Raw genomic sequence first — 23,441 nt, 5'->3', positions numbered from 1 at the left:
TTTCCAGGTCCAGTCTCCCTGCCTCGCTGAATCTTGTTCGGTGCTCAGTTGAAGCAGGGAAAAAAACACCCAAACCAAAAACCACGGTGTATGGATGCTGCATGTCGGTCCCAGGTCTGATGCTCGCCCTGATGGCAGGTACCTCACGCTGAAGCTGTTTCCCTGACTGTGTGTTTGCTAACAGCCTCCCTTGCCCGAGGAAATACCCAGCCGTCCTCGCCAAGGACCTGGCTGTGCACTTGCAGTGGGCACACCATGAGCAGAGGCATGCTGGTTCACGCTGTTCACGGCTCTAATAGCAGCGGTACATTCAGCGTAACTTTGACCTCCTGCAACTGTTAAGGTATTAGCAGGCAAGTTTTCAGGTTGGAACCATTTAGGCAACTACTGTCCCTTGCTGCCTGCTCTTCCTCTCTGCTAGAGCTGGTGGAAAGGAAGGGCAGACGCTTCACTGCAAGGTCCTGGGATTTAGCTTAAACCCCCCCATCACTGGCAGTTGCAGCGACGTTGCTGGCCTTTGTATTGATACAGCTTAACGTGCACATAATGCTCTGCGCGAAGAGTTCTTCCCTGGGAATGATAAGCAGTGTTACCACAGTGCTGCAAGAGGCAACACACTTGAAAGAACACAGTGATCTGAGCTAATTCCCTCTTCCCTTTGGAGGAGTTAGCAAATGATGGGTAGTAGAGAGCTCAGCTATGCCTCTGCAGGGATTTTGTTGGGGATTTTGGATAGCAGAGATGCCATTAAAACACCAAAACATTGTTCTATAAAAGAAGAAATACTCCAGCTAGATGCCAAAGACAATAAAATAATGATTTTTAACGTCACACAAACAAGAGAAGCAATTATTTGTAATTTAATGTTTATTTTCATATACAAAAAGATAAACTTGAAATAGTTCTTTCTAGTTTTTTTCCTCCTATCTGTTGGGGTGTAGCTGCTTCACACAGGGCAAATACTACATTCATACTGGTTTATTCGGACACCCAGTGCAAAGCTGAAGCAGCGAAACTCCAACTTGGCAGATCTAATTTGAAACTTGAGACTCATTTCTAAAATACCACAGTAAAAAGGAACAAAGATCCACTGCAAATTCATGAACTATGATACAATGTTCTTTCCAAAATGTCTTCATTTCATAACTGCAATACAATGGATGTCTGCATTAGGCCATTTTATATATACATTTTATATATATATACTTTTGCAGAATATATATATAATATACATATATAAAAAATCAGCACACTTCAATTCAAAAGGGGTTACAGCAACGAGCTTAACTCTGTATACTTTTTTTTCTTTAACAGGATACTTTAGTATAACTTTTGTTAACTCAGTAGTACAAGCTATCTCTGTTCTACATTTTTATAGCTACAAGAGTGAAATATAACCTACAACATTTACATTTCACATATCTTGGTATACAAACAGTACTTATTGAATTTGAGCCAAGGACCAAAAGACTCTTTAAAAATTATTTCACCATCTGATAGAGCTTCCTGTAATTTACACTCAGTTTATTCTGCAATCTTCTAAATCATTTAATCTCAGTTTGAGTTTAAATCCATTCAAACTGGAAATCCTGGAGAAACAGGTTACTGCAAACTCTTATGTATACTCTATATATACAAGTTAAGTAACACAGCGTAATAAGACTTAGCTATTTATCCTAAAACTGATATACACATATTTCACTACGCTAGACAAGTCTTAGGATTTTTATTTTGTTTCTTTAAATAAAGCACAAATTTAGAAGTAGCTGGTAAAACTTACAATAAGATAGTTTAAAATGACAAATGGTTAGGGTGAGATTTCTTTCTGCTGGTGCCAAAACGTTTTCTTGTGAGTTTTGTACTATGCTGTGTTGTTTAACTGTATGTGTCTAACGTTACATGCAGAAAGCTCTTTCCACAAGAATTGACATCAAACTGTACTTAAGTCAACTTTACAGTATAAAATTTGTCAAACTTAAGGACGAATGTGAAAATATTAACAGGTGAAAGATCAGGCTTTCAACTCTATCATGAGGATCATGCAGAATCCATAAGCAGATAGTTTGAGCAGATTGACAATGGCATTGTGCGGACTTATGGCATAGAATTGAGGTCAAGAATGTTACCTAGTTTGCAGTAACCACCTCCTTCAATTCTCATCCACCAACAGATCGACTTTTGCATCATAGTTATTCCATTGGAAGGCCAGCAGCGTTGCAAAACGCCTCCTTCTGGGAGGTTTTAGGACTTTGCAAATGATTTACCAGAGATAATCATAAACCATCAATAGCCATAGAAACATTGGACAGTCGAGGAAAAAATGGGGAAAGAGAAACATCTCGTCTTCCTTCAGTACCAGTAAATTAATTACTAGCCATTAATTACCAGCAATGAATTATTTAAACTAATTACTAGAATAGTAAATTCATTATTATTTGAATTGGAAAGCCACTGTTTGTCCAAGTAAAATACAGACTGTAACATTGCATCAGCTACATCGATACATTTTTTAAAAACAGACATTTGCGAGGGGAGCTTGTACAGTACAATGTTAATGTAAAGAATGGTCCAGCTTTTTGTTTTTCCACAGAAAATATATCCTGAAGAGAATTCTCTTCAGCAAAGTACCATTAAGGAGTCACTGTGGTTGAAGGTCTGATGAATGAGAAGGTTCTTGGGAGAAGGTAGTTGGCAAAAGGGCTAGACAGGTTCTAGGTCTTGCCAACACGCTTTTTGCTATCCACAAAGGGGCTCTGGTGCTCTGCCCACCTTCAGGAGCTGTAAGATGCTCCAACCTCCTCCTCTGTCACAGCTGGATTTTTTAGTTTGGGTTGTTTTTTGGGATGTTTAGTTTTCAATAGGGGTGGCAGAGATGCCAGTGACTATTAAATTAAAATTTTAATTGACTAGGATGGTTACTGGTTAAACTTCAGTTCCTCAAAAGAGTGGAAAAGCTGAATAAAGTATGGCCAATGCCTTCCTCTTCAGAAAAACAGAAGCTACAAAGCCTTCCCAGAGCATGCTTTAGTTTTGCAATACTAACCTTACTGGAATGTTGTACACTGAGAGGTTTTTTTGAACAACTGGAAAGATTAAGAGGCCTCTGCTTCAAAATGGGCCAAAAAATGCAGAAACAGTGTTTTAATCACATCATCTGCCCCATTAAAATACTGAAATAAAAGGCTAACAAAGGAAGCACTTTTCAGAAAACACTTTCTTGATATATATCCAGCACAATGCCATTATAGAGCTTCAGAGAAGCCCTTTTGGTTTCAACGTTGGAAAACAAAAAAAGTTTTGCTTTTTTCCTTCAGTCCTTGGGGATCACTTTCCATTTACATATATATATCATATATATACGTGTATATATGTATATGATACATATATATAAACACCCACATATAGCAAGGTTCCTGTTTGCGTATGTTACAATATTGTAGTATCAAGGAGAATCCAGATAGCAACACTGTTTAACATGAGGTTTGAGGTAATTGGTTCTTGAAATACCTGGATCACAGACTGCATCCAGAAATAACAGCTGGGCAATGAAAAGTGTTTTTTCAGACAGAAAAAACTAGTAAAAGAAAAAAAAAAGCTTACAGCAGTTGCTTTTACATGGAAAAATAAAGGCACAACAGAAGAGCATTACATTGCAGAACAGCTGGATGGACATAACACAAGTATGATCTCTCTCTGTGGAAGTGTCCCGACAAAAAGGATTACTGCTGACTCAGTAGGTTACTACTTCAGTCAGGGAACCGAGCGTCACCCTAAAACTAGGGTTTTAGAAGAGAAGTCCCATGTAAGTAAGGGACCAGGTGTGTTTAGAAAGTGCTCGAGGAACACGTGCACACTCACGGTCCCACTGAATTAGGTGGCAAGTCTCCCCCTGGATTCCGCGGGGCCAGGACTTCACCAAGAACACAGATGTCAGACTCGGCAATGGCAGGAGCCTGCTCGAAGTCATCTGAGCACTAATTTCAAAAGGCACGCTGTCAAACCAGCTTCACGGTAGCGCTACGTATTGTTTGGTTTAAAGCTTTTTTTCAGTAACTCCTACCCCACTGACACTGTGCTGTCAAGGCTAAGGGAACCAAAAAGACAGGAGTGATTTTTTGGTCCAATGGGAAGAGTTAGTTTGAGTGAAAAGAATACATTTTAAGCTTTTTTTCTTTCACACTTTTAGAAAACCTTGGATTGCTTACATCAGTTTAGAATGCTCGTTTTCTAAGTAGGACTTTGGACCTGACAGTGCTCCTTTTCTTTAGCGCCTCCGACCCAGACCGTAAAATCTGACGTTGGAACACAGAGCACGTATCTGCGTGTTCTGGTGAAGCCTGATTATTGTGTCACTTCAGAGAGAAGGAACTTCTAGGAATTGGTTTTATCAGGACTCTACTGGCAACAGCTCCTTACAGATCATATTGTCAATGCAGCAGACGCAGCTGCTATAAACGGATATGGCAGCGAGCGAGATCAGCCCGGCTATTTGGTCTCGGTAAATTCTTCTTAACACCCTGACTTCACAACTTACTGCAGCATCACGGCATATGCCAAGAGACACACTGCTCACACATGGATACTCGCATGAATACATGAAAAAACTCTTCCTGGTTAAACTGAAGATGGTCACAGAAAAGCAATAAGCATCTTTAGCAGAAGGGATGTGACATGCAAGATAACCTAAACATATACTCAGTGCCGTCCTCAAAGCATGTCCAAGTACATCCAAACTTGCTCCTCAAACTGGTTTCAGGCTAAACTTGTTCTATCCTCTAGACTTTGATGTAGTGCACACTTAATTTAAACATTATATATATATTTTTATTTATTTATTTGCTGTGCATACACAGACCTTTCTCCCTTTTCCCTGCAGAAACATATTAGACATTACAAAAATAATTTGTGGTATAAAAGAATTCTCACACAATGTAGAATTTTTGTTTGTATATGTAACTAAAATATATATATATATTTTTTTCCAAAAGTAAAAAAGTCAAAATGTCCTTATTTTCCTCTATTATATAGTCTATTTTATTTACAATGTTACCAAACAATATTCTGTATGTAAAAGTGATAATAGTTAGCGGGACGCTGCCTGCTTAGCGACTTCTCAAGCGGAGTGTGGCTTGAAGAGGACTGCAACAACAGCACTGTCACGTTATCAACCAGCACCTTCCTCTGCAATACGGGTTTCTTCCATACTATATGAAACCAGATCTTTCCCATGCAAAACAGGGCAAGTTCTAACAGTCTGCCTACAAAGTAGCACAGGAGGAATACAGCGTGTGTTCTCCAGATACTGCGCTGTGATATTAAGGGTAAGGGGGATCAGGACTCCTAATGGCGAGGCCTGACCCAGCCACCCTGGCAATACCCCCCTAGCAACGCTGCACTGAGCAGACCCGAGGCTTCTGCTGCTTCTGCTGAAACCAACAACATCAAGTGGAAACAGCAGTGAGTCAGGAGACCCAAGTCAAATGCAGTGGAGTTACTGGGGGGCACTCACGGACCTTCTCTTTGAAACAAACATACACAAAGATCTTGGCATTTCCCTAGGTGTAACTTCGCCCAGCAGAGTTAATTCTGTAAGAGAATTTCAGCTGAAGAACAAGGCAGATTAAAAAGTGGGTTTCTTTTGTCTTAAATAGAGAAAACTTTATGATCAGGACTAGCTACAATCCTTAATCATAATGAATAAGCCTGGTGCTACTTAACTGATGGTTAGACTGGTTTATAACCATCTCTTATAACATGCACATAGACTCCAACATGAGCCACATACAACTTCCAGCCTTGCTGTACTAATGCAATTTCATTAGCAAGTCACAGCTCTACCGTCTCAAAAAAAAAAAAAAAAAGCAACTTTAGTTCGTGTGGTATTTCCAGTTTCAAAATGTGAACTCAAACTTCCTCTACCTAGAAAACCAGCCCAGCCAGCGTAAGAAATTCATAAAGGGAGCTACACCGGAGAGATGGGGAATCCTGGCTCCTAAAGCCAAGGAGAATTTTCACCCAGGATGTTCAAGGTTAGCATTCACCTAAGAACTGCCATACAGGAGAGGAAGGTCAACAATAAAATTCTGCAGCAAATTTTTGAAGAGCTATTTCCTCTAAGTCTGAATGGGAAGTGAAATTTAGTGCTTGGGAAGTAACGTAAGAGGTGTGGTACCCACCGCATTCAAGGGAGTGTTAAGAGGAAAAGAGCCGCAATTGCTTATTACAGCTACACCTGTGGATGTGCCCGATTGCTGACTTGGAAAAAGCCTCTGCGGTACCGAACAGAACCAAAATCAGGTTGTCAATGAGAGTTCAAATGCTAGGTTAGCGGTGAGGAAACTACTTGCTTGACAGCTCAAGTGATCAAAGACCAGTAAGTTAATCAGAGCTTGTTTTCATTAATAAAATAAATAAACACCGGTTTAAAAGAACAGCTTTAGCTAAACTGGTGCAAATTGGTAAATAAGCAAAAGTTCAGGATTTCCTTCTCTGCTGCAAAAGCAAGACACACATACCTACATACACTTAAAATTTGTAAATGAGCACACACGCAGTTTGGATATTCTTTTTAAAATCAGTTTCTGAATCCTGCTGACAAGATGATCTATAAGGAACCATTACACCAGGGAAGATGTAAAACTTCACAATCAACATTTGGTCAAAGTTTGTACGGCCGTGCAGTTCCCCGCAGTAAGATAAGCTACACGTGAGAATTTTTGTTTATGCTCTCTCAAAAGAGAAGATTTCAGAGACTGTCTAATAGGCTATCAAAATCATATGGCACTTTCAATAAATACTTTAAAGCTTCTTAAAGAAATCAGGATAAAAAAGCAACTGCTGTAATAAGCCTGTTTTAGCCACAATACATAATGCTGAAGGAAAAAAATCCAGAACAGCAAACAGATATTAACAGTTAAAAGACAGTACAGCTTTTTTCTTTCTGCAGCAATATGAACTGGCTCCCATTCCCAGGGAAACGGGCACAAGCCCACCTCGAAACAAGTATTCACTCGTCCTTAACTGCTCTCCGCTCCACCCCAACCCTTACATCGCTTCGCTTCTAGAACAGTCACATTTTTATATAAATTTCAGTGCAGAAATGTATTAAACGTGAAAAATACTGATCCTGCAAACCTTCAGGACCATGCTTAACACTAAGCGAGTGCCTAACGTCACGACACCAGAAGAGCTACCTACACACTTAATGCTAAGCATAGGTATGTCGCAGCATCAGGCCCAAAGATGCCAACCACCACGGGGGACATCGGCCGTGTCAGAATGGTATCGTTCTGTCTGGTTTTGTCAAGGTGTTCTCAACAGAAGCACATTAAGAAACAGAAACTTCCAAACCTACACACGGAAATACAGTTACATGTGGGTACGTACTAATATGCAATATACATTCAGTAACTTGAAAGACTAGGTTAAGACTTTATTCAGATAGACAAATTAAGGCAATTATCTTAATGTCTCTTCAAGATAAAGGACGGTGTCCTCATTTGTGACCTCTGGGTTTTAAAGCTATATTTTTCAAGAAATATATTTCAATTTTCTTTCTATTTTCTCCAATTAGCGATTTTGTTTGCTTAATAAATTGTACCCGTGCAAGGGTACACGCTGACAGTTTTGGCAATGGCAAGAAGTCCAATTTGTTTATATAACACAGACTTTTTACATCTTCATTACAGGGTGATGGGTTTAGGTCTGGATTTTGGCTTAACGCAAAGCAAAATTTAGAAGTTCTGGCCATCCAACGGACATAACTTTGTCAGTCTAGCAAGACACAGAATTCATGTTATATTAAAAGTCAAAAAAATAAAAATAAAAAGAAAAATAATAATAAAAAAGATGTACTGTCCTTTCACTAAAACAGACCAAAAAATAACACAGAATGGAAAACAGCCTTCACAAATAAGAGTGAATAATGCCCAGGTACCTTATATAGGCAGTTATTCTACAACTGTATACAGTTATTTACAATGGTGCTTTATAAAACAAAAAAAAAAAAATGGTAGCACTTCCTAAAAGATTTTGGAACTTTTTTTCTTTTTTTTCTTTTTTTAAAACTCCCTTGTCATAAAAGCCAACTTACATTAAAATATACTTACTACAAGACAACACAACTAACAAAATATATAATAAAACTCATACAAGTAGAAAATTCTGAGGTATTTCTGGTTTGAGGTGGTCTGTGGTCATGAAGTTTTTAATATTTTTTTTTTTTTTCAGTTTAAACCTCGGAAGCCACGTAACGTGTGTGTGTGTGTGTGTGTGTGTGTGTGTGTTTTGCGGTGGTTTTTTTTTTTTTAGGTTTTTTTTTTTTAAACATTGCATGTTTTGCAAATTAAAAAAATATTTCAATGTTGAATCAGCAGCATTAGGAACATTCACTGACTAGAGCAAGTTTATGGCATAATAAGAGTAATGGTATTTTAGAATATGCACCACTTTAAGACAAAAGAGTTTCGTCACAGAGTAGGGAGAAAGCAGCGTCAAAGAAACCAGTCGGAGAGATGCTGCGATCGTCACTGCTGCTGCTCAGCTGCCTCTGCATCCCGCAACCGGGCCCTTCGTAGGCTTCTCGGATGCTACAGGAGCCACTTGCCGCCAGTTCAGGGATTTCCACACACCCCCCAGCCCCAAATTCATAAGGAAAAAAAAATTACAGAGCCAGTTTTCACACTTTCCCTCTTTCCACCATCTGCACCAGTAGCTTGGGCCGACAGATAATCACCCCCGAGGCCAAATTGCCTGAGCTGACCCGCACTTAAAGCGAGATGCAAAAACTTTCCCATCTTCCAGTATTTTACCGAAGTGCTTCTGAGAACACACCCTCCCATCTCTTTAAATGACACCGCTTAACAGCATCCTTCTGTAACTATCTGGAGTCAAAAAAGAAAAGGTAACTCTAGTTCTGCTTTGTTCTTTTACTGCCCAAGCCCAAGATACTGGAGGAAGAAGGAACTAGCACCTTGCTTACGACCACTGGCTCTTTAACTCAGCTTTCTCCATACGCTGCAGCCGTTAATACTCTGCCCAGAAATGTCTTGCCCCTCCTCTAATGGTTACCTGAGAAGTAGCTCCATAGCAAATGATGTTTCCCCAAATGCTGCCAAGTCCAACGTGACTCTCCCCACCCCTATTCTATGCTCCCCCCTTCAATTCTACCATCAAGAATTAACATTCTCCGCCCAGTTACTTTTTTTTCCATGTTACAATGACACCCGTTAGATCCGTAAAAGACACATCTGCTGTTTTTTTTTGAAGCTCACTTCCAAAGACAAAAAAAAAAAAGGAACTGAACCCAAAACCAAAACAAAATGGGGAAAAAATTCCTTTTGAGGAAGGTGTATTCTTTATATAACAGTCTTAAGTTTCCTCCACAGTTTGCAGCATTGCGTTTTCTAAGATGGTAGGTGGTTTTCCTTTACGTCACAGATGCTCCGCTTAGAAGACAGACCGATAAAGAGAAACCCAGAAAACTGAATAAAATAAAAACAACTGAAGTGAGTTTGTTGAGGTTCTGAGGTACCTGCACCTTTTCTGCATTCATTAGTCGGCACCTGAATGCTTGCTGAAATGTCCTTTTTTTTAATACAGTAGAGCAATGTGCTGGTAAAATTGATCCAATCCAAAAAATAATAATAATAATAATAACAATAATAATAAAAAGTCAAGATAAAATAGCAGCTGCATTCATGTGTTTGTTGGATTTTTGTGTTTTTGTTTTTGTTTTTTTTTTTTGTGTGGGTTTTTTTTTAAACTTTTTTTCTTTTTTTTTTTAAATCCACTGAGTCTGGAAAGACAAAAGTGAACCAGGACTTAGATACTAGACTCTTTGGGCGGCAAGTCCACGTTGGTGACAGACGTCACGATGGAGACGAGGCAGTCCGAGGTAGTGCCGTTTACGGATTTGCGGATCTGCGCAATGCGCTCCTCGACACAGCCCGCCGAGAGCCGAGCCTCCGCATCGTGGTCCCAGCACTCTTCGATGGTCACGCAGAGCTGCGCCAAGCCCTGCGGACAACAAGGGGGAGAAAGCACCTTCAGCAACAAAGCCTGCTCCGGGGACCGTCTCTGCAGCAGACGAGGCGGTCCGCTTAACACAGCTTAACGCTGTAAAGAAAAACTAAGAATGTTTTCTCCACGTTACGCAAATTATCACACGATTAGCTTCAAAAATTACTTTAAATATGTATTTTTGGGGTTTTTTAAGCTTCTGCTTTCTAAGGCTGTAGGGCTCAGTCAAATCCAGCTTTTTTTCATAGCCCTAAAAGTACTTTTTAAAATATCGACATACGCCCCAAGATTCAGCAGTTAAAGCTTTAAAAGCCAAGACATCAGGTATTACGCTTCCCATGATAAAGCCATGAGAGCTGGCCGCATTGCATCAGTTACTACGAAACAGCTGCTTCGTCTGCAATCGCTTCTGTAGATATCCCCAAAATAACCGAATTCGACATCGCTGGAAGAGTACAGCTCTTACTTGAACCCTCGTTTGAACGGGAACGCTCATCTTTATCTACAACCCGCAGCTCTCCTTGACTTCTAGGCAATGCGTTAGTACACCCGAGTCTAGCCAAAACCGTGGCAGCTTGGTCAGAATAGAGGCATTTAGCTCCTTACTGAAGCCCTGTGAGATTTCATCATCTGCTCAGCTTCCCAGTCTGAAAAAAATCACCTCTTTTATTAAAAATGCAAGCCTGGAATGATCTACCTCTGGGAAACCCAGGCTGCATTTTGCTTCATTGTCTGCTTGCCTTCACGTCTAATTAATTTTTCCTCAAAAAATTGTTCAAGTCTTGCATGCTATCGAGCTTGTGAGGAACGCGTCTCTAACGGTATGGATTGTTTGTCTTAATGAAAGGGACGTCATTTTCCATTCTTTCACCGTATTAAAGGAGTCCTACTAAACAACCACACGCTCCGTGTTCAGCACTGGCTGACTTTAATCAGCTGGTTTACTCTATAAATACAAGGGAAAAATGGAAAGGGGAGCATGAAGGTGTTGAGCAACCCCTCATTCCCCAGCGCTGACTCTCTCTAGCACTGGGGTGGACTGGTTAGTTTCCCTCTGAAGCTAACGAGTGACGCAGAACTGCATCCCTTGCTCCTGTCACACAGGAAAACATTTTCCACCATTAACCAGGAGGGACGTACGGGATGTTTCAGCCAGTGATCCTTGAACACAGGGCGCATCTTCTTGTGAACCACCACTTCTTGCAGGTCCTCAAGGGATGGGTGCTGACCTATTTCTTCTTCAAAAGGCAGCATGTATTCATCCACTGGACCTAAGGTGCACACGGAGAACCGGGTTAGAGAAATGTCCTCTGCAGAGCCGTGTCCTCCCCAGCCATGAGCGAGCCGCAGCTCCAAAGCAACCTCAACCCACCGCAGCAAAGCCCGAGGCTCACGTCATTGCAGACAAATGTGATTTACATTCCTGCTGCACAATGGACTTTGCTGTCCCTGCTGCTTGTCTGGCCATGCATTTTCCACCTCGTGGAGTTACGAATCCAAACCCTCAGCTGGGCCTCCCAATCCTACTGCTCTCCTTCAAGGAGGCTTGCTGGGTAGCCCATGATTTATTTTAATAGAAAGATCAAGTCAGCCCATCCTCCTCATGTTTTGGCATAGCAATTCAACACACAGTAACCTAGAGGAAGGTTTCAGCATGAGAATAATTTCATTTCAGGCACTGACTAGCAAGGTCAAGCATATCCAACACTTATAATTTCTTCCTTTGTGATCTGGCTTGTTCATAGGTTTGAGCCAGCCCTGGCACGCTGGAGCCAGATGCACTTGTCCCAGGTACCAGCTCCTAAGCGCAAAATGATTTCTGAATGCTTTAGTTATACCAGTTATGGCTGTGAACTGCCCTGGGCCATAGGAATGAGACAACTATTACGAGTATCAGTGCAGATGTCGCATGGTAGCAATAACTTCTGCTTATTGAAACGTCATTTGGCTTTTGGCAAGGCGTAGATGCTTTCACACAAACGGCAGCCCAGCTTAACGGATGGGCTTTCTCAAGGTGGTTTGTGGCGTTGCTTATGGTTTCTCGGTAGCAAAGAGTGGAGATATGTCGAGAGGGCCTTTCCAGAATAAAATAAAAGAACTGACTACTTTAGCTGGTCATGAACTGTGACACCAACAAAATTATGTTTAGGTACTCTTAAAAACAAAAAAATCACTGAAACAGCTTATCATTATTATTGTTGCCACAATGCCAGTCACTAAACCCAGCTGAAACACCCGTTCCAACGGATGGCACAATAATGCGCAAGACCTTCCCTTCCTCTTCCTCCAAGAGGAATCAAGGCTATGAAGAGCTGCACAGGTGATCTCCAAGCCAAATCTGCTGTTTACGCATCACTTCTGAGCTAGAAGTGCAGATGAGGTTCCGCGTAACGCCCCATCATCCCAAAGGAAGCCTTCCCTCTGATTTAACGGTGCTGTGTATGGCACCAGGAGCATCTTGGCCAGCTGCTGTCTGAGAAGAGTTGGAAGGCGATCAAAGACATGACAGGCAAAAATCCAAGCGGATATCTGGGGGGCCTCAACAGCGAAGGGTTATTCCTACATGAGTGATCTGGGTACCACCATTTCACCCCACTGTGCTCCCACCTCTCCGCTCCTCCAGCATTTTATCTGGATAAAAGACCTCCCCTTACCACACACCTATGCAGACATCCTAATTATAATCAAGCTCCTCAGTCCTACTGTATCACTAACAAAAACATTTGAAGTCAAGGTGAGGTACTGTTTATTTATGAACTTGATATTCAGTCCAGAGCACCCATATCTATACAGGAAGAAAGAAGATGGAGCAAGCAGCCTTGGAGCTACTACAATGAAATGATTGCTTCCCTGACCAGGAGCAAGGTCCTGCAAATGGCGAGGGTGTCACCAAAGGGCAGATGTCCTATTTGGACAGAAAAGACGCCCCATTTTGCAGCATTGTTTTAGGATTAAAAAAACCTGAAAAAGGAGACACCATGAAAGTTCATTCTTTTGGATCATTCAGGAGAAAGTGAGATCCTCCAAAGTTGCAGATGGAACAACAAACTCAGCCCACTGCTGAGAGAGGGCTCGGTCAGAAAAAGTCAGAGATTAAACCTAACAACTTATGATAGCAGGGAAATGGCCTTGCTGACCCAAGATCATCTTTCCAGCCCTGTGTTCCTGGTATTTCACTGAGGTGCTTCACTCCTGGGCATTCTGTTCAGGCCACCACACTGCCCTGCCGAAGCGAGGTGACAGCCGAGCCGGAGCTGAGCGCGGCTCTTCTCCAGAGCTCAAAGCCTGCCTCGGTCTCAGGCAGGAATGCAGTGTGCCACGGACAGCAGCACAGAGCAGGCTCAGGACTAAAGGACACCCAGCACTGATGGAGGAATCACCTACTCCTCTCCCTCTGAGTTCTCAGCCAACTTGCAACGTAACCAGCGCAGTTAAAAGCACTTTGAGACTTGAAGACTTACAAAGGTTATTATCTACAGAGAATGACAGCTTGTGCTAAAAAACAAGCAAGTGAAAAACTGGTTAGCTGCTTAAAAATACGTCATTGATTATTATTTTTTAAAAACAAAACCAGGCCCATTCTCTGGACCACTAAACCATGCTGAAACAGAGCGCTTCCCAGGGAAGGGACAATCCTTATTCTTACCATCAACTGCTCTGCATCTGGAGACTAGCTCCCACAACACCAGCCCCATTGCATACATGTCTATTCTCAGGAAGGCGTCTCGTTGGAAGTTGATTGCTCCCTCTAACACTTCGGGAGCCATATACCGCCTCGTTCCCACCTACAGAGATAAAAAACAACTCAGGTTATGTTCCAGTTGGGCCCATCAGCCTCTGCTGGTTGGAGATGAATGACAGCTGGTTTCATTAGCCTTAAGGCTACTTCTGCTGAAGTTGCACCTCACTACAAATACATGCAAAAGGGGGATGTTTTTTCTGACACCGACCGTCATTAAGATCACTCAAGTATAGATAAGCTACCTGAAGGAAAAAGCCGAAGTGCACGGCTACGTGTGTGATAGTCACGCAGCGTGCGCTACAGGTCTAATTTAAATGAGGTGCGGTGCAGTGAGTATGGATGAAACGCTGCCTACTCTGTGTCCCACCACGTTTTGCTCCAGCAGCACACGCTGCATGAGAAAATGCTGTCTTTGGAGACACATGAAACACCCTGAGGTCAAGTCAGGCTTGGTTATCATGGTTGTTGAAAGTTCAATCCCCTTTCACTAAAAAAAGAAATTCAATATATATAAAAAAAGAGAAGAGTAAAATTGATATATCCTGAAGTGGTAGGAAAAGGTGTTGGTTTGACAGCCCTGGATAAAACAAGTCTCCTGCATCCACAGGAGTAGTAAAGCGTGAACCCTGCGAAGTTTACCCTGCCCTGGCTTGCTGTGATCTGTTCGGAAAAGATCCCCTCTCGCTTTGAGGGGATTCAGTCCCCACTACAGCACCTCCCTTGTTCTGTTTAGTCCAGGCAGAGCCATACCAAGCTCCTCACATGGTTGTGGTTACATACATGGCAGAATTATAGCCTGTAATGTAGGACAGTGGAGAGCAGAGCAAGGAAAAAACCCCACCTTTTTCAGATGAGAATTGAAATGCCTTTAATATTTTCCTTCAGGAAATTCTCATCTGTTCTTGCTGTTACCTGAGGCAGTGGGGACAGGGGGAAGCCAGGATGTGAAAAGGCATAGAAAATACTGGAAAAGCCCAAACAAAGAAGGCAAAAATTAGGAAAGCCAGGGGGTGCTCACCCAGAAGTGTTCACTCCTTCTGAAATAAAGGTAAAACGGGAGCCTGTATTGGAGATGGGCATTCAAAAAACCCCGGAGGCACCCGGAGGGGATGCTGGCCTTGCTGTGCCCCAGCATGAGAGCAGGACGAAGGGCCACTTGCCACGATGCAAAGCAAAGGCAGAAAATTAAGAGCCCATAAAAGCACACTAAATTGTTTACGCAGCGCACAGCCTGCTCTCAAGATCTGCCATTGCTAAAGGTCACCCAAGCAGCCAGCCCAGCTGAATTCTTAAAAATAAATGAATAATTTTAGGAGTATTAATATTTAATACCCAGACAATGAAGAGTCAGCAAGTCCCATGTTTGAAGAAGAAGCCGTCTGCCCCCGGGGCCGGGAGGACTCCACCTGCACAGCAGTCAGGAGGGTCCGAGCACTCTCCCCTCTCACCCAGATCAAAGCAGCTCCTGGAATTTATGTCTGAGCACAAGCTTTTATGGAAAATACATATCTCAAAGAGAATTAAATGCATCTATACAAACTGACCCCCACTCCTGAGGAGCTACGGCAAGCCCAACTTTTTAAAATGTTATTGTTAAAGATAATGATTACCTGTCCATGAGTGTCCCCTGGAGGTTTTCCAGGTTCAAACCGTACAGCTAGTCCAAAATCGGCTAGCACTGCCGTCAAGTCGTTCTTCAGCAAGACATTTTTACTCTTGAAGTCCCTACGGACAAGCCAAGAAGCAAGTTTGGGAAGGGTTTATTACGGCACACATCTAAATCACATTGCAACACGTTTTAAGTCTATAGGCTCAGCAGCCCCCAGTAAATCAGCTCCTTCATTCCCTCTCTGGCACGGCCAGCCCTGGCAAATTCGGCAGCTTGTTGCTGCCTGCGTCCCTAAAACACAACCAAGCAGCCCTGTGCTGCCCGGCACAGAGTCGGCTGAAGCCTACAGTGAATTAACCTCAGAATAAAAGCAAGGGATGATATAAAGCAGGTGTTTTAATTAGAGCAGGCACTATAAGGCACCATTTCTTGCTCTGAGTACCAGCTGTGGACCCCCACCTCTGGGCACTTCTCGCGTTTCTCACTCCCAACAACAAATGCAGGACAGATTAAGGAGGTGAATTTACTCTTTGTCCTAGTAAGGATGTTCACTCCTGTCTACAAAATTAGATCTTTCTGGAAATTAGCAGATGCCGATGGGAATCTGTTCACCCTGACTACGCACTTCAACAGACTTTTGCCATAGTCATCTATTACACTTATGTTTTAATTGCTGGACCGATCTTCCCCAGAGAATTGGAGGGTTGGAAAGCAAGCAGGGGATGGGGTGAGCCCCCACTCAGAGGAGCTGGCGGGATGGGACCAGGCAGCTGACGGGCAGGTGTAAGCGTTTGCGGTAGAGATGGTGGGTCTGTGCTTGGTGGCGGCTTTGAGGGGACATTTGTGTCAGTCCTGTGCTGCAGCGGGATTGTTTCAGGGCAGCTCAGGTAAATCTGCAGGCGCTGGAAAGTCAGGGTGGAGGAGGGTCAAGATGCCTAAGCAGTCAAGCCCTGTTCCCTGGGCTTCCCGCATTTTCTTCTGAAAATGAACGTTTGGCAATGTAATTAAATTACAGACCTTAGACAGCAGATGGCAATTGTCCTGTATGCTCAGCATTATAATTTCCCTATCATCAATTCACTCGGTGACCCTGCTGATTGCAGGACATTGCAGGCCTGCACAAAATAATTAATGAGGGCAGATACAATTGTTCCACACTAGAGGGACCTGTCAAAATTCTTTGGGAAGAGAGAAACTGCTGGACCATAGAGAAGGGCTGCTCCCTGCAGCCTCGGATGCCAGAGCACCAGCTCGAAGCAGCGTGAGCAAAAAGCATCCTGTACCACCCAGTCCCTGACTCTGAGCTTAAAAAATCAGAAGAAAGGATTTTTCCTTTCTAAGCTAAACATTATGTGATGGGCATTTCTGCCTCGAGGATTAAGATGGGGGAAGTGGGTGTGAAGTTGGAGAGCATCATACAGCCAGGGAACCCCACCAGAAACCAGCCTCCATCAGCTCAAGGGGACACAGAGTTTTGCAGAGCCTGCCAAACGTATGTAACACTCCGTTACACAGAAAAACACCATTTACCTAAATCATGTCATCTTAGAGACTGACTGTTTCCACGCTATAGCAGTTTCCCCACAGGCTTAGAAAACAGCCATCATCTAATGACACAGATAAACTCCTTTGCTCGGTCAGCATTAGGGGATTACGCCCTCCAGGATGGTACAGATTGTGCATGAGATTTCTGCAAAACAGTGGCTCAACGAGGACCACACAGAAATTATCAGACAGTCTGCCTGAACAATACGTTTCCAAAGCGAAGCGAGATGTAAACCTATATTATTGTATGGGTATTTGCTGCTGCTGGTGACCCATTGGGCATGCAACAGTTAACTGCTACATCTTGGTACATGATGCAGGGACTTCCCTTTGCACTTCCTGTGTTTTTTCCTATTTCCATACATTTCCCCATTTTTCCAGGCTTTCCTTCCTTCCACAAACCACCTCGAACTGGCGAGTGTGAGCTGCAATGCAAACATATCCAGGGCAGGGAGAAAGACCTGATCCAAGCCGTGTCAGCTAGAATTTCCGCTAACACCGTATGCATTAGACCATCCTAAAATGGTCACTGATACAGGAAAGTGGCCTGAAAAGAGGAAAACATCTTTCTCCGTGTAATGCTTCAAACGAGGGAATAAGAGTGCAAGCAGACTATGAGCGATGGGTGCGTTAACTTGATTCAGACACCGGAGATTTTATTTTCAGCTTCCACGTGGGGGCACTTTCGCACCAACAAGCGATCCCATAACCTTAATCCTCCTTGTAGTGCCAGGGGCCAGTAAGGAGTTAGCTGTACCCCTGCCCAGCAATGACTCGGGGAGTCCCATCTGGCAACTCCAGCATCTTCACACGCATTGTGTTAAGCCATTCAAAAATACCACCCCCTCCCAGATTTAAAATGTATTTGGTGTCTTCTTTTAAAACCAAAATAAAACTAAAAGGAGTGGGGTAATCCACGGGAAATCCCCTGTGTCCTGAAATCCCTCTTCCGTAGGTATGTGCTAAATTCACACAAATGGTGCATTCTCCATCTTTTATCATTTGCTAAATGGATGGGGACACTAATGAGCACGATCTGTTGCTTTAAAGCCTTTCTATAGCCTTCCTCTGTTCCCCACCCTCAGGAATTTTCATGTATAAACCACTGCCTTTATTCCACAGGGACAAATGTCAGGGACACAGGGGTCAGCTCCAGGAGAAGCACAAAGGCAGCTGCCTGCAGTCTTTCAACAGCCCCCAGCTCTCAGAAACCTTCAGGTCTGGGGAGGGGGGTGGTTTGGGGGGCAGGGACACCCTTGCAAAAAACAGGGATTATCTTGCTGTACATGAGGAGGGCCCTGCTAGATCGGGTACAAATTGCTGCAGCTGGATGTGGGGTTTAAGTCCCTCCTAGATGAAATGCGGTGGGTGGTGGGGGAGTACAGCCGCGGATTACGGCGTGTAGCCTGCGTAAATCCCTTCTGGAAAACTCCCCCCACTCCTGCGTGGCAGCAATGCTTTAGTCCGGGGCAAGCAATATGAGACTGCGGAGAAGGGCTAAAACAAGTATTGTTGCAATAAGGATGGTTTAACCCACTGCTTTCTGGATTCACGCTGTCCCCATGGTGCTGCCACCCAGGTGGGTTGAAGCGTGTGCCAGGAGATCTCAGAGGGACCGTGGTGCCTGCTCTGGCACCTCTTCTGAGCATCCTGGCACCTCTCCTAAGCACCCTGGCACAATTTGGGCACTATAAAACTACAGTGAAAAATAAACAGCAGCCATTTTCTGCGTTTCTACAGGTTCCCCATTTCTTACCTAAAGATCAAAAGCTCTGTGGGAAGACATGCAGTGGAGTTATCAGTCTAAAACACTTAGAGGAAAAAATAGGGTCCAAATCTTGGTATGGCCATAGAAATACACGGATTATAATGTGATTTATCAAGCACAGTCCTTTCAAAGAGCGGTTCTTCAGCACCCAGATTTGCCTTCCCACTACCTGTCAAGAGGAGAGTTGATGGAAGAGGGAAGCACCTACCCTTCAGACATCTGCCATAAACCACTACCAACCACACTGACTGTTTCACAGACAAGACACTCACTTGCCCTTCACCATTTCCTATGTGGTTGATAAAAATCCTTACTTAGCATAGGATTTGTTGAGTTAAAAGGCATTTACTTCCTAAACGCACAATCTCCTCCTCCATTCAACAACATAATTTTAAAGAGGCTGCGAACATCTGAACACAGTACTTGAATGGTGTCAACGAAAGAGGCCGTACCTGTGTGCTATAGCAGGTTTGTGTCCTTCACCTTTGCACCACGGGACATCTTCATGAAGGTAGGACAAGCCACGGGCCATTGTTTCTGCAACGTGGCAGAGCTCATTCCAGCTGATAATATTGCCCTTCAGGTAATCCGTCAGAGAGCCCTGCGAAACAGGACATCGTATGTTCTTAATCGCGGACCCTGCTACGTGACAGATGTGTCAACTGATTTAGAAAACGGTTTTAATGAGTAGTTGAGAAATTTGAACCTGATTTAACGGCGGGGGGGGGGGGGAATCACTGGTAAAAGTAAAAAGGAAGACGAAATAAAAAACAGAAGTGTTCTTGAGTCTTCAGCCTCTGACAGCACAGAAAGTATATGGATGTCTAAAAGGAGCCTACTAATCTGCCAGGGAAGGGGAGGGAGGTAAGGAAGGGACAAAATCATCTCAAAACAGAGCAATTCATCTAACTTAAGAAAGAGGAAAGCCTTCCATGCAAGAAGATGATGCATTGTATCAGCTGGTTGTGGCGATGATTGGCTCAGTAGACCTTGGATTAAAGAGAGGGATAACACTGCTGGCTCAACCCTGGATTTGTGAGTGTTTGTTTTAAGTGTTAGTCATGTTTGATAACTAAAGCAATCCATAAAATGGGAGACATGCCCCGAGCTTCAAAAGCAAACACAGAGCCCATCTGACAGGGGCGAGTTGGGACTGCAACGGTCCGTGACACCCAGCTCCCACCTGCTCATCTACACACGGTAAGAGGTGGTGACCACCACATACATGAGCTGTGGCACAAAAGTGCTTGCCTCTCTCCACAGCTCCCACCTTTATTAATCCTACGTTTGCACAGGAAAGCTTTGAAAGCTAAAGGAAGGGCTTCTGAAGGAGGGGAGCGGGAGCACTTCTCCACTGCCACTGAGCCATGGCTCGCCAGGGACAGACTGGATGGATTACAGGGGAGCTTCTGGGAGAATATTAAACACCAAATCCTGCTGCTTCACAACCAGCCGCCTCTCTGCCTTCCCAAAATGTATGTGCAATGATACGTTACCTTGTCGTGGAAAGCTGTGATCAGCCAGAGCTCTGTCTCTAGGTTTGTCCCTCTTTTCTCTGCTGCGATAAATTGCAAAAGGTTTTCATGCTTCATGCCAGGAGTATTGAAAATCTCCCTCTCGCTCTGCCAAGATTGCTTATCCTAAAGCACGGAGAAATGCACCATCAAAGATCACACTTCCCTTTAAAGCAAACAGCTCCTTCAGCTCAGTCAGAGCTGCTCATGTTCCTCCTAATATCATCCTCTAGCATTCAGGTGTGATGCATCCCTTCAAAATGAGGCTGTTTTCCTAAAGGGTAGATGCTGGAGAAAGACTGGAAGTTGCTGTTCTCAGCCCCCCTCCTCCAAAATTATCCTCAGCTATTCCTAAAGCACACGTGTGGGGCGGGAGGTGGAATCCAAACCCAACCTTGCTGAGAAATAAGATTTGTCAAGATTTTCTAAGGAAGCTTGCAAGAATAAAACCTGTGCATACAGCACCCAGATCTGTATCGCAGCTGTAATTGTTACGATGGCAAAATCTAATCTAGGCTCTATTGAATATTTACTAGTAGGTCACAGCTGGCTTGGACAGAAGTCTCCTACAAATCTCCTTTAGCAACGCTATGACAACAAATACGGGGCAAAAAATTAATGAAGAAAGAGATAGCAGAGGAGCACAAAGATGTTTCAGTCATTCTTCTTTCATTTGACTTTTGATTGCTTTTTTCTTTCCATCTGCAATTCTTAGAGAGTCAAGTCAGGAATGTTCAAAGGTTTCCTAGAGCGGAAGACGTGAGCTGACAGAAATGCTGCGGTGCAATTAGCTTTCACAGCGCTGGGGCTGCGCCTCTGTAAGCTGTGAACTGTTTGCTGGGTTCGGGTCCGGATTTATAATCTACCCAGGCAGAACACACAAAGCCAGGGCTTCGGTCCTTTGTGTGCACTTTGGGCACTGCAGCTGCACACTGCCTCACTGGACTTCAACAACACATTTGCAGTGACGTTAAAATACCCCGTAGATTTCCAAACGTGCTTGGTTTTGCCCTTCTTGCAACAACTACTACTACAGGAGACATTTGGCAATGAGATAACACTGAGAAACGTGTAGGAAGGGAGGGTCCTTGAACTTCTTCCCCCAGCAGAAGAGTCCAAACGCATCTTTGTTATTATGGTCTTAAAAATACCTCCATAGGCACTTAGAGCATCTCAGCACCGGTGAGGAAGCCCGGCGAGTGAGAACCTAATGCAATACCCCTCTCACCTGAATAGGGAAGATTTTCACTGCTACGTAGTCATTCATCAGCTGAGCCTTCCACACGCAGCCAAAGCGTCCCCTCGCCTTGATCTCCAAGAGCTGCAGAGGCTTTAGGCCAACCAGGGGAGAAGGGGGTGGTGGGCCAGGGTCCTGCATGAGAGAAAAACATTGTCACCAGCTGAAGCTGGACTGTAAAACAAAGGGAGGGGAGGAATGGGGAGACTGCATATGGGGAAAGAGGCATAAAGAAGTGACATTTTATTTAATACAAATTATTTAGATGTACTGTTTGCAGCCCAAAATTCCCTATCTTGCTTTCTAGGGTATTTGTATAGAACATATACAACAGTCTATGCCTCCAAGTGTCACTTTGTGTGTCGAACTACTGCCTGCCATCCTCTGGCAAATCCCGAATTCTTCTGTTTTCAAAGCAAGAGCTATTTTGGGATGTAAAACAACAATGACCTCAAGGCTACCTCCTGCCAAAAGTAGGAACTTTTTGATCTTTCTGACCCAAGAACCAACTACACCTAAAACCTCCCACTGCTTTGCACTTCATTAGGTGTTTCACATAACCCTAGCAATGGGCAGTAAACAGGTCTGTCAGCATCATAAAGATCATATCTGTTGAAACTCTGCATTTGTCCAGAACAATGCAACCCTGCAGGATGCACAGGGTTGGAGCTCTGTCCTATCTGCTTTCAGATGGGAAAGGTTCACAGTATGGGTTATAATGGGCAGAGGAGGGAGGGAGAGGTAGCTGCTCGGCTCTTCAGAAGAAACCAGAAGGCTCAGGGCGCAGCAAAGCCAGCAAAGACCAGTTCCCGATGGTTTTGGGCCATATGGATGACCTCCTGCATGCATTCTCTGATGGCTCATAAAAACTGAGCTTCTACAGGGAAAGCATCTCCCCTCACCCCATAAAGCTGGTAGGAACTTTATCATCTCTCTAATCTCTGCTCCGCCGCAAAGCTGGCTGAAATCAAGCAACAGGTTTGAGAGTTTATGGGGAAGGGTAGCCACCAAGCAGGGCTGTGTAACTCCATTCCTCAGGAATTTCAGACATGGTGATGACCCCATCGAAACCCACCAGCCTCACAGGGGATGCTAATGCTACCATGGAGGCCAGCTGTACCACCAACTTCAAAAAGATAGAGAAGAAAAGTTAGGCCACCTGAAAAGAGTGAAGCGAAAGTGGATGTGAACATATACCGAGCAGCCTCCGTGCCTTTTGTAAGGTCCAAATACAGGGGAGCGACTCCCTCACCTCATTAATGTCGACGTGGCCGTAGGGAGGCTTGCGATGACGGTACATCCAGAAGGCCAAGAGGATGGCCATGGAGAGGACAGCGATGGGGAGCAGCGAGTATACCAGGATGTTGAGCAGGGAGGGCGTTGGTGGCGGCGGCTCGTATATGACTGCAAAAAAAGAGCAGGGTAAACGAAGGAAAGGACCCTTCAAGCATGCAACAACACTGTTAGCTACATGTCCAGGTGCAACCAAACCCCATCCTTCCTTCTGCTCCAAAGTTGACAATGCTTAGTGGCATGTCCCATCACATCCAACATTATTCGTGAGGCTCTGCAGTTTACTCTTTTCCATATGACTACTAATAACAGAGTTATGATGGTCCAAACCACACTCAGCAAGCCGAGCCTCCATCTGACCTTTACTTAAGATAGGTATTTCTTGCTGGGATACATAAAAACAGAAAATTTCCTCCTCTTAACCCTTCCAAACATATTAAACGAGCATGAAATCCCTCGCAGAGTTGCTTTGCCTTTTACAGTGATTGACAAGATGTCAGTTTTTAGTAAAATGCTGCCGGAGCCACAATCAAATGCACTATTCCCACTGTAGTTCTTGTTCCAAATTACATCAGTGCAGTTGAGACACAAACAATGGGAATACTAAATGGAGCCATGTTGCTATGTTGGAGACAGGGAAGGAAAAAATAGCAAGGCTTGCCAAATTAAACAGAAAACTGTGAGAGAAGAATATTTGCTACTAGGTTGCTACG

General features: G+C 43.7%; 1 protein-coding gene across 1 annotated transcript in view; it reads right to left on the bottom strand.

Moving 5' to 3' along the window:
* Window positions 1–9,703: 9,703 nt before the first annotated feature.
* ACVR2B (activin A receptor type 2B) overlaps window positions 9,704–23,441 on the bottom strand; it is a 97,618-nt gene continuing 83,880 nt past the window's right edge. Inside the window, exons 4-11 of the mRNA XM_064445097.1 lie at window positions 22,688–22,839; window positions 21,427–21,570; window positions 20,181–20,324; window positions 19,137–19,285; window positions 15,373–15,487; window positions 13,667–13,805; window positions 11,161–11,291; window positions 9,704–10,017 (exon numbers count right to left, since the gene is read on the bottom strand). Coding sequence (XP_064301167.1) covers window positions 9,823–10,017; window positions 11,161–11,291; window positions 13,667–13,805; window positions 15,373–15,487; window positions 19,137–19,285; window positions 20,181–20,324; window positions 21,427–21,570; window positions 22,688–22,839 — 1,169 coding nt within the window. The 3' untranslated portion in view covers window positions 9,704–9,822. The remainder of the gene's footprint in view (window positions 10,018–11,160; window positions 11,292–13,666; window positions 13,806–15,372; window positions 15,488–19,136; window positions 19,286–20,180; window positions 20,325–21,426; window positions 21,571–22,687; window positions 22,840–23,441) is intronic.

Source organism: Phalacrocorax carbo, chromosome 2 (genome assembly GCF_963921805.1).
Source record: "Phalacrocorax carbo chromosome 2, bPhaCar2.1, whole genome shotgun sequence".
NCBI lineage: Eukaryota > Metazoa > Chordata > Aves > Suliformes > Phalacrocoracidae > Phalacrocorax > Phalacrocorax carbo.
The sequence above is the reverse complement of the archived record's forward strand: the minus strand, read 5'-3'. Positions and strand labels throughout refer to the sequence as shown.